General features: G+C 47.0%; 1 protein-coding gene across 11 annotated transcripts in view; it reads left to right on the forward strand.

Annotated features, from left to right (window-relative positions):
- NPAS3 (neuronal PAS domain protein 3) overlaps positions 1-11,422 on the forward strand; it is an 870,998-nt gene extending 859,576 nt beyond the window's left edge. For 8 of the 11 annotated variants that reach the window (XM_060294729.1, XM_060294730.1, XM_060294732.1 and 5 more), the window contains 3 exons: positions 1,415-1,562; positions 4,963-5,087; positions 6,967-11,422. In XM_060294729.1, the coding sequence (XP_060150712.1) occupies positions 1,415-1,562; positions 4,963-5,087; positions 6,967-8,327 (1,634 nt within the window). In that variant the 3' untranslated portion in view covers positions 8,328-11,422. The remainder of the gene's footprint in view (positions 1-1,414; positions 1,563-4,962; positions 5,088-6,966) is intronic. The other 3 variants (XM_060294731.1, XM_060294734.1, XM_060294739.1) reach the window with 1 other exon arrangement.
- The last annotated feature ends 401 nt before the right edge of the window (positions 11,423-11,823 follow it).

An 11,823-nucleotide genomic window follows, 5' to 3' on the forward strand; every position in this document is an offset into this window, starting at 1 on the left:
ACAAGGACGTGCCAAAAGTGGGCAGCGTGGACGAGTGCACACTGCCCTCTAGTGGCCGGCCAGCTGGAGCGCTGTCGGGGGGGTGTGGAGTCTGCAATTCGTATCCAAGCGGTAACAGCGGGTTGTGCACGTTTCCGGCATCCTTTTAAACCCTTCCCATCCGTAGCACTTTATTTCAGGGGCTGATTTACTGCACTCTTCCCCCTTTTACTAGCTCAAGCGTGCCCAGATACAAATCAAATCCATTTCAACTTGGCAAGATTTTGGTTAAAGTATCATTTTTAACATCTGCATTTTAAAGCTCTCTTTCCGTGGATATTTAATGGCACCGTTTCACATTACTGATTGTTTTTACTTGTTCCTTCATTTGGGGCCATATTTCAGCGTCTGTGTGGAGCTGTCACTCTGTTTGGCTCTAGCCAAGTCAAACCTGTGCTTCGCTTAGGCCGGTGTTTCTGTCTGACTTGGTGAGGGAATGTATTTTGTTCCAACGTTCAGCAGATTTCTCACCAGAATCTCCCCTGACTGACCCATGTAGATTTAGTTCTTACCATAAATTCTGTTCGACAAGATCAAAAGGAACCGATACATAAGGACACGGGTTGATACTGCTCGCACTGAGGTGAAATGATCAAAGACAGAGGAGGAAAGCATCTTTGGAACCATTCAGATATCCAGAATCGCAAAGAGAGCTACCTGGAAGCTATGAATCAATCACACCCAAATCTGCCTTTGTTCCCGTCCGATGTCAAACCCACTGACAATATCCACACCGCATTAGGTGTTCTGTGAGCCAGAAAGATGTGCAGTCCTGTTATCCTTCCTTTCACACCATGACTGTCCAAAATGGAATAAAGTCTTGCTACAAACGCTAGTAACCCTAGCTCCGGAGCTACTGCTCCACTGAATCGGTGATTTTATTTGTCCTACTAATGGCATTCTACATTAAGCGTACAGAGGGGCACCCCTGGCTGGGGGCGGGACCTCCCCTTTCTTTTTTTAAAAAATTTATTTATTTATTTTTGGCTGCGTTGGGTCTTCGTTGTTGCCCGCGGGCTTTCGCTAGTTGCGGTGAGCAGGGGCTACTCTTCGTTACGGCGCGTGGGCTTCTCGTTGCGGTGGCTTCTCTTGTCGTGGAGCAGGCGGGCTTCAGTAGTTGTGGCTCGCAGGTTCTAGAGTGCAGGCTTAGTATTTGTGGTGCACAGGCCCAGTTGCTTAGTTGCTCCGCGGCATGTGGGATCTTCCCGGATCAGGGCTCGAACCCGTGTCTCCTGCACTGGCAAGCGGATTCTTAACCACCGCGCCACCAGGGAAGTCCGGGACCTCCCCTTTCTAAGCTTCAGATTTTGCAGAGATGATAACCATTTCGTCCCAGTCCTAATATGCAATGCCTTCTATTCTGTTTTTTCACCAGTGCTGAATAAGGGCCAATGTGTGACAAAGTACTATCGTTGGATGCAGAAGAATGGAGGATACATTTGGATACAGTCTAGTGCCACAATAGCTATTAACGCCAAGAACGCAAATGAGAAAAACATCATCTGGGTGAATTATCTTCTGAGGTATATTTTGGAATTCTTTTTCATTTCCATCTCAGTTATAAAACATGCAGCCCAATGGTAAATAGCTGAAATGTTGTATTATCTTTTGACAGTATCTGGTGTGGAATTATATGGAAATTCTGCTTTTCTTTCCACAAGATTCAAAGAAATGGGAAAAGTTCAAAGCCATGTCGGTAGGGACTTCGAGGGCAGATTTGTGAAATGTTCAGTAGTTCTTGGTCTGCCAACCTTGGGGCAGTTCTGCAGAGGTTGCTTTGGTTTCCCCACAAATGTTCGGGCCAGAAAAAGAACACAGACGTTTGCCTCCAGTGGAAGCGTTCAAAAAGCATCTCCTTCTCCGCCACACGTTCTCATACTCATGCGCTCCAACCCTTGTGAAAATTATGAAAAGGGGATGCGGAAGAAGTGGCAGAATTCATATTCCTCCTGTATCCCATGTCTTTGAAGTCCTCAGCCTATCATGTAGGGTCGGATTCCCCAGACATTCAAGTGTTGGTAAGCAAAGGGAGTCACTTTGCCAGAACTGACACAATTTCAGTGTAAAAACGAAGGCAGTCTTCTTTTGCCTGCCCTGGGATCTCAGGCAAGGGCGACCGCTGTTTTAACGCATCCTCCAATTTATATCCATTAATGCAGCCAAGCTCAACAGCCTCCTGAATTCCAGCGTGCAACACCCCTCGTCTCTCCGTCCTCATCTGCTGCCTGTGGATTCAGGCTAGCACCAACGTAACCAAGACGCATAGCCTGGGTGGTCTGCGTCTGGGGACAAGCCTTCTGGGAGGTTCTCCACCAATCCTGCCATGAAGCTATCCAAATGCTCAGCCTGGCTCCCTCCCACCATTGTCACTCTAGTCTTTGGCTCCTCTTGGCCTAAAGCCACCAGGCAGGGCCCACATGTGGTCTGAGGAGGAAAACTTCCAGCGGGTCTTATGAATGGAAGTTGTTGCCCTTTGATAATGTCGACAGGGAGTACCGGATCCCATTTTTCTTTGAGACAGAGATGCAGACAGCCATGGCTCATCAGCACGCTGACCCTTCAGAGTGTGTTCGCGTCCGCTGGTGACGACTTGAAGGCATGAACGTGCTTGCTTCCAATAGCATATCAATCAGACACTGATGATTATTGCTCTAGAGAGGGCTTTAATGTGCACCACTTAGAAGAGTCTTCATTCATCTACTTTCTTTTCCCTTTTTTGACCTCTTCTACTCTACATTAATTCTCTCTAAAGGTAAAAGTATGGGTATCTAATGGGGCTTTCTCCAACGCCTGCTCTTCATGCAAACTAGCCCCTGTGTTTGTGATATGCTCAAGACGGGTTCTGCTATCAGGGAATTCTTCTACTTAGAGGTGTACGGAACAGTGGCTGTATGCAATGCAGAAGGTTATAAAAACTCACATGCCAAAGAGAAGACAGAATATTGTGGCACTGACATTCACTGTGCCAAGGAGACCCGTTATTAGTAAAAATTAGACATTAGTAACAGGGACACCGTAGACTGTAGGATGGCCGTCCCCGTGGCTGCTGGAGCCTAGGGCACTAAAGTAATCCCTATGGTTGTTCATCTCATTCAGGGAGACTTCTTCCCTTCTGGATCTTTCTTACTGCCTCATCAGCCTCATGACTTCCTACTCTGCCCCCAAACAGAGGGAGTGAGGAGGGGTGAGGAGAGGGCAGCTGGTGCTACTTTGGATCCACACCTGGTCTAGCCTAGGATCACATGGTACAAGCTCATGAGCGTTTGGTGTTCCTGGCCCGCCTAATTCCATACGGAGAAGAAGGAAGCAGTTTGGGTACCAAAGCCCAGCCTTCAGGCTCAAAAAGCCTCGATCTCAGGCATGCCAGACGTGTTTCAGCTGACCTGAAGGCTCACCCTGGGTTCAATAATAGAAGACTGGGAGTTGGCCGACAAGGGACTTGGGAACCCACATGGCATCTGGACCAAAGGAGACTGACATACATGAGCTTTAGCAGAGGAAGCTCCCCAGGTCTGTCACTCATCAGGATCACTTCTCCAGGCTGGAGGTCTAGGAAGAAGGGCCTTGGCCTGATAGCAACTACTGAAGTTGGTTTTTCTTTCCCACATTCCTGTCCTTTGTTCTTCCCCAAGCAGTATTTTCATGCTCCCTCTTCCTGGCCAGAATCCCTCACTTCTGGGCTCCATCCAGGCTTGCACGTCCCTGTTCTGAAATTACTGCTCCTCCGGTCTTCTTCCTGTACCCTCACAACACCTGGTAGAATTACAGAAACTGTGTAAGGGCTAAGGCTACCTTCCCAGCATCTGGTTCATTGGATCATCTAGAGGAAGCTCTCTGCTGACGCTAATTCACACTAAGGAGTAAAGCCCTGATAAGTTATCTTAGTGAATGAACCCCCCTGGGATATTTGCAGTTTTAGTGTAGTCACTGAAACAGTGACTCTCTGATACAGGAATTTCACTAGAAATTAGCTAGTGAGTCATAGAGACCTATGGAAGGTCTCTGGCTGACTGGCCATGATAGAAGGACAGAAGAGGGATTTTCCATTTGGAGGCAAGAGACTTTCCTAGTGCCTTCAGATTATGCAGCTGGTACTGCTCACATGCTGGCCTGGCCTTGGAGTGGCATTTCTAGAAGATCGCTGACTGACCGAACACACTCCCTTTTCCAGAGGAGGCTTGTTTCTGAATTAAAAATAGAACAAAAATTAAGCACTTTTGTACAAATGGGGTTATAGCTTCATTCTTTCACACTGGGACTCTCCCCACTGCAATCAGATTTCCAGCTAACAAGCCACAGGTGTACGCCACACGAGCGGATGAAAATGTGATTGTAATGGGTGTGTTGACAGTTCGGTAGCCATAATCCAGGCAGCCCAAGGTGCACCTGTGCATCTGTCAGATCGTTAGGTGCTGAGGGCTCTGCCCCCCAACTTCCCGCCCCCAATAGCCTTAGAGCCACCTGAACAGCTGAGGACACTCCGTCAAGGAGCCAAGACAAGGGTACTGAAGCAATGGACTCATCAGGAGCCCAGGAGAAGGCAGGGCACACCGGGAGGCAGGGGAATGAATTGTTGAGGGTGCTTCTCTCATCCTCCCTTCCCCCAGGTGTGGTACTGGGAGGAATGTCAAGCAGCCCAGTTCCCTGGCCCCCAGTGGTACCTGATTATTTGAAAGCTTTTTGGCGGCTTTCACGTAGCATTTGGGTATTCAGTCATTGTGGCAAGGTGCACCTATTGCCCAGCGCATGCAATCCAAGCTTCTGTAAAAGTCCCATGATGAGCTGAGAAATGATTGCATGCTTAGTCTTTCAAACCCTCTAAACTCCAGAAGTTTGGGGCAAGGAAGTGGGAAGAAGATGGTCAGAAGCAACCCATCCAGAATGGTTATCTGCACTCTTGATGAACACCTCCCTCCTCCACAGCAACCCCGAATACAAGGACACGCCAATGGACATCGCACAGCTTCCCCACCTGCCGGAGAAAACTTCGGAATCCTCAGAGACCTCCGACTCTGAGTCAGACTCTAAAGACACCTCAGGTATTACAGGTATTACGACTTCTCCGTGTTCTGCAGTTACGGCTTGCCTTTCCAAACTTGAGGGGTGGGCAACGGCCAAAGGAGTGTCATCTGAACGAAGCAACCGGTCAAACTTTATATAGGGATATATGTCACGTCAAGTCATTACTGAGTCTTTCTCAACACATATATGTATATATACTTATATACCACTACATACAGATGTACACACTACATAAGTGCGTGCACATACATACAACACACATGTTTATGTATGTGGTGTTATGTAAATATATACATGCATATAAATATATACATATATGCATGTTGTGGTATGTATTCATACACATAGGTATATTATGGTGTATAAATATATATACACAAATATACAGAGAGATTGATTGATTGAGCCATCACTTAATGTCAGTCCTCCATACAGAAGAAGCCCGGCCCTAACCCCATAGCTAGCTCCAACCTCTTTACCAGAAGCAGACAGCAGGGCTATCTGTGTTGCTCCAAGACAGACCGTGACTTTGAGCCCCAAATATTCACATCCTCACCAAGCTGGGATTGAACCTCTAGAGTGGGATACTTAATGGCATCGGTAAATGACTCTTTCTGGGTGCCGTCTGTTACTCATTTTCTGAATCTATGCTGAACAAATCCATGCCTTCCCATTCCTAGTTATTTTGGGAAGCAAACTTTGAGTCGTTCTTTGGAGCACAGGAAAGCTAATAGAAAAATTTACTTTTAAAAAAAAAAAATTTACTTTTCCTCCACTTCCCAGTCCCCTTCCACAGACACGCAGAGATGCAAGGGGCACATAACTCATAGAATTTACGGCTGCAAAACATCCTAAGTCTCTCCTAACCCAGCCTTTTCTGCTAAATAAATGAAGGCCAGAGTAGTCACATGATTTGTCCAAGGTGCTAGTCCAGGCTGCCATCCAAAGGCAGAGCCATAAAATCAGCATCATCCCTAAAGGTTCTGAGGTTCTATCACTGAGAAAATCTATCCTCCCTAAAATGTGCCAGATGACTAGGGCACACCGGCCACAAACCCCATCCTTAGGGAACATGCTCCTGTACCGTATTCCCTCTACTCCAGACACAGCTTCAGGGAGGCCGAAGCAGGTGGGGAGGATCTTGATTGATTTCCTGTAAATTGCATTCATTCGAGAAAGTTCTTTACTAGGGCAGAGTTCTAGAACAGACAATCTCTGCTCCTTATTTATATAGTATATAGCAGTGAACAAAAAAGACAAAAATTCCCTGCCCTGTGGAGCTTATATTCCAGTTGGGGGAAGAGGCAGAAGTAAATAAAAATAAAACATACAATGAATCAGATGGCGTTCAGTGCTCTAGAGAAAAATAACTTTAGGAATGGAGACTATGGTTTTCAATAACGAGCAGATATTTACCAGGGGAAGGTGCAGACCTCTTTGGAAAGTCACCTTGCAAATCATCATTTTTCTGTGTCACTACCACCTTATTCCCGGTTATTTACTCCCGAGTCTGTGAGCATTTTCGCAGAACATCTCGAATGTTAACGTGCCTAAGAATCACCTGGGGATCCTGTTCAAATGAAGAATCTGATCCAGTAGGTCTGGCTGGAAGCCTGGGATTCTGCATTTGTAGCAAGCCTCCAGGTGATGCCAATGCTGCGGGCAGGTCCGGGGACCACACTTCTGAGTCAGGATCCCTCTAATGTAGGTCCTCAAGAGAGGGAAAGCCCAGGCTTTAAGTAACCGAGGCAGTGGAGCAGCTCAGGATAAGGCGACGCCCCCCCCCACCTCCGCCCTCCCCTCCCCCACCCCCGCAGGTGAGAGGTGGGTCTTGCCCTGCTAATCCGTTGTCTCCTGTGTCTCCTCTCCCGCCCCCTACCCGCCGCGGCCGCCGGCCCCACGCAGAGGACAACGAGAACTCCAAGTCCGACGAGAAGGGGAACCAGTCCGAGAACAGCGAAGACCCGGAGCCCGACCGCAAGAAGTCAGGCAACACGTGCGACAACGACATGAACTGCAACGACGACGGCCACAGCTCCAGCAACCCGGACAGCCGCGACAGCGACGACAGCTTCGAGCACTCGGACTTTGAGAACCCCAAGGCGGCCGAGGACGGCGGCGGCTTCGGCGCGCTGGGCCCCATGCAGATCAAGGTCGAGCGCTACGTGGAGAGCGAGTCGGACCTGCGGCTGCAGAACTGCGAGTCGCTGTCGTCGGACAGCGCCAAGGACTCGGACAGCGCGGGCGAGGCGGGCGCGCAGGCCTCCAGCAAGCACCAGAAGCGCAAGAAGAGGCGGAAACGGCAGAAGGGCGGCAGCGCCAGCCGCCGGCGCCTGTCCAGCGCGTCGAGCCCCGGCGGCCTGGACGCGGGCCTGGTGGAGCCCCCGCGGCTGCTGTCCTCCCCCAACAGTGCCTCGGTGCTCAAGATCAAGACGGAGATCTCGGAACCCATCAACTTCGACAACGACAGCAGCATCTGGAACTACCCGCCCAACCGGGAGATCTCGCGGAACGAGTCGCCCTACAGCATGACCAAGCCCCCCAGCTCCGAGCACTTCCCGTCCCCGCCGGGCGGCGCAGGCGGCGGGGGGCTGCACGTGGCCATCCCCGACTCGGTCCTCACTCCGCCCGGTGCCGACGGCACTGCCGCCGCCGCCGCCGCCCGCAAGACTCAGTTCGGCACCTCGGCCCCCGCGGCCTTGGCCCCCGTCGCCTCCGACCCGCTGTCGCCCCCGCTCTCGGCGTCCCCGCGGGACAAGCACCCTGGGGGCGGAAGCAGCGGCGGCGGGAGCGGCCCCGGAGCGTCCAACTCCTTGCTGTACACTGGGGACCTAGAGGCGCTGCAGAGGTTGCAGGCGGGCAACGTCGTGCTGCCGCTGGTGCACAGGGTGACCGGGACGCTGGCGGCCACCAGCACGGCCGCGCAGAGGGTCTACACCACGGGCACCATCCGCTACGCGCCAGCCGAGGTGACCCTGGCCATGCAGGGCAACCTGCTGCCCAACGCGCACGCTGTTAACTTCGTGGACGTTAACAGCCCGGGCTTCGGCCTTGACCCCAAGACGCCCATGGAGATGCTCTACCACCACGTGCACCGGCTCAACATGTCGGGACCGTTTGGCGGCGCCGTGAGCGCGGCCAGCCTGACGCAGATGCCCACCGGCAACGTGTTCACCACGGCCGAGGGACTCTTCTCCACGCTGCCCTTCCCCGTCTACAGCAACGGCATCCACGCGGCACAGACTCTGGAGCGCAAGGAGGACTGAGCACCGCCCAGCGCGGCCCGGGGCTCTGCCCGGAGGCATCGTCGGAGTTTTCGTTTAGACCTTTGATTCTAGCACTTTGAATTCGAGCAGGTCAGCATCTTCTCTCCCAACGACGGTCCCCGTTCCATCCCCTCTTTCTTTCACTGGACTCATTCTTTCCTGTAAAGATATGTTTATTTTTGGCCTTCAGAGGGTCAGACGACCAGTTGCCTGCCATTTTGTCTTCTTCCGAGATGTGTGTTGGGTTGTTTTGCTTTCCTTTGCATCTTTATTAAGATGTCTTTAATGTGTATATGCCTCTGCCATTGAATACTCAGTCTTGTGGTCAAGAGATTTCTGAAATGACAACCATTGAGTTTTCTTCGTAAAGATCTTGATATGATCAAGATTGAAAGAGACAAGCATAAACAATGTGCCCTGTTTGACTAAGTCAAATGAAATGGGGTGGTGTTTTTGTTTCTGTTCCTAATTCCTTTGAAAATAGGGGGATAGTATTTTAGAATTTTATGCAGAATTTAATTCTCTTTTTATGGTTAAGATTTTAAGATTTTCTTACTTGCACATAAAAATAATTTTGGGTTCTTAAACTTAATTTCTGGCCTGTGACTAGAATGTTTAAAAAAAAAGTTGGACTAAATGTTAATTACTGAAACATTAACTTAATTTCTAAAACCATGGTGCTATCATTTATTAATCTGTAATGTCTTCATACAAAATGCAGCTCCTGGGCTGGGTTTTGAAAATAATGTGTTCTGTCCTGGTCTGGAGTCCATTGCTGCAGTCTCCTTGGTTAGTTAAGACAAAGCCCTCATTAATGTTTGCTGCAGGACTTAAAATTTTTTACCTCCCAACTAACATAGCCTCACATTAAATTTAATGGGTCAGGAGAGCCCTTTTTAAAAGGGCTTTTGGAAAACTCAATCAAACTGATTTGAGGAGCAGTTTAGGTACATACTGCCTTTCGTTGAGCTTTCTTTCTTTCCTTTTCTCAGTCTAACTGAGGCTAATTTTTGCAACTTCAATAACACTTTGGAGTAAAGAAGGAAAAAATATTTAACGTTTTTTGATTTTTTCATTTCTTGCTAAAAAAAAGAAAAGGAAGGTTGTATTTTGAGGGACTGATTTGGTGGATTTTTTTTCCCCTTTGGTTCTTTTATTTCTAGGTTGGAACCAGTAAGGTTTAAAACTAAAGAATGGGTTAAAATAAGCTTCAAACAGATAACTGCAACTGCACATTAAGTTTAAAAAAAAAAGAAAAAAAAAAGAAAAAGAAAAAGAAAAAAATACCCTATTTTGTCTTTGTTGCCAGAAATCAGTGTAGTGTCAAACACTCCAAATGACTGTCAAGTATAAACTCTTCTTCCACTCCATTTTTGTCAGCTGATTGTTAAGGCATCTAATAACAGATGTGAGAACTGTAATGTGTGCACTGTGTACGTGTCCTTGGCTGTCAGTCCATTGCAGTTTCAATGTGTGTTTCTATATGCAGTATATACTAAGCTAATGTAGTTGTTTTGTCCTTTGTCTTCTCTGTGCTCTATCTCTAGTACAGTCCCATTCCTGCAGTCCTAGTGAATCAGTGATTCTTGGGGGTTAGTGAGTTTTGTGTGGTGGCCTTCCTCTGTAACGTCACCCTATGCTGCTTCTACTGTCTGTGAATCTTCCATTTCACTTTTGAAGATTTCTGCTGTTGCTTTGCTGGTGTATATTCTCCCAACCTCTCCCCTTTCTCTCTCCCTCTCTCCCTCCCTGCTCCCTCCTTCCCTCCCTCCCTCCCTCCCTCTCTATCTTTCTCTCTCTCTCTCATCTCCCCTTTTCCTGCCTCATCTCCCCCCCAACCCCAACTTCTCCAAAATCTTTTTCATTCTCAGAGATAAAAAGACTCTTAACTAGCTCAAGGTTAATGGAGCCATTTTTCCCATAATGGAATTCTGGGTATGACTCTTTCTTCTGGAGTGCCACACAAAGCACTGAAGAATAACGCTCAGATATATGAAATAATTGATGCCATATAGCCTCAGTTGTTAACATTCCCAGAGTCCCTTGTGTTCTACCTATAAGCAGTGGGTGCTTTGCTTTGGTTTCCTTCCAGGTTGGCTGATGGAGCAATATATAAAGCAATTTACCAGTGAGACAGAAAATTATTTCAAAGGTCAACCAACATTTTTTAAAAACAAAAGGGGCGCGGTGGGGGGGGGGATGGACTATAGAATTGTCGTATATATTTGTTTATGTGTGCAATGCTAATATAGTAACTCGGCTGTCCTTTGAATATCACTGTGTTGAGTGGATTCCTCCAGGCCCTTTGATTCCATGAGTTGGGCCCAAACCACTGTGGAATAGTGAAAAGAAGTTTAATGCCACAAATTCTAATAGTGAGCACTTACTTGAAGGATTTGAGTAGGTTTAGGAAGTGAAGAAGGCCAATCACGAAATTTAAAGAGTCATTTTGGAAGCTCTACTCTAGCTATTGAACAATCAAAGGAACGCACCTATCAGCTACAAAGAACAGCTAGACGGCTGTTTTTTATTTTCTTTTATAAATGTTTCTGTGTTGTGTCAAAATGATTTCTGGTGATTTAAACTAACAGATAATCACAGCTGCTGTCTAAATCCATAGTGTTAAAATTACAAAGTGGAAAAAAAAATACTTCATTACCTGTGAAGACTGTGTCTGTGTTTTTAACTATTTCTTGTACAAATATATGAAAACTTTTATGAGGAGACTGGTGCCAAGTAGCTGAATAATGGGGAAAGGGATATTCTGTTCGTAAAAATCTTAGCAGTGTTACCAACTCTACAATATATATATAAAAAAAATTAAAACATTACAAAGCGACAGCTATGGTACATTTGTTTTGTGTGAAGCTAACGGGACCTAACTTCCTGAGTGCCTGGCTCATTTTGAAACATTTTTTTTCATTGACCATTTATAATGCTGCAAATCAGAAATGTACATACTTCATTTACAACAGGGTTCTTTTTATACTTTTGTAGATTCTCATACATGTCACATACATGGTTGTCTTTATGTAACTTAATTTTTCATCTGCAGGTGCCATTTTCATAATAAACTTCTCTTGGATTTGTTACTATCTGGCATCATTTCTTTTACATGTAACCATCCTAACTAATGAATGCTGGTAGTATTTGTTTAAGCAGGTACCTTGGTCATTATTCTTGATTTGAACAAAACAGAAAAAAATTTTTAAAGCATCCATATTTTTGCTAGTTTTGGACAAAATGCATAGCTTGTGTACCGATGAGGCTGACCGACAAGGCACAGATTAAGATGCTAATCCAAATACTACATCAAATGTGCAACCATCCTAGATTCTCAGCTACCCCAACTCATTGTCACATGAGCATTACTATGTACGTTATCAGAGCTGAACAACGGGCCTGCGACATTAACCACTATGGGAAGTGTGCATTTTTTCTTGATTAACGCACAGTAAATGATGAGAGTTTTCATACATTAATCATTGAAAATGCA

Source organism: Globicephala melas, chromosome 2 (assembly GCF_963455315.2).
Source record: "Globicephala melas chromosome 2, mGloMel1.2, whole genome shotgun sequence".
NCBI lineage: Eukaryota > Metazoa > Chordata > Mammalia > Artiodactyla > Delphinidae > Globicephala > Globicephala melas.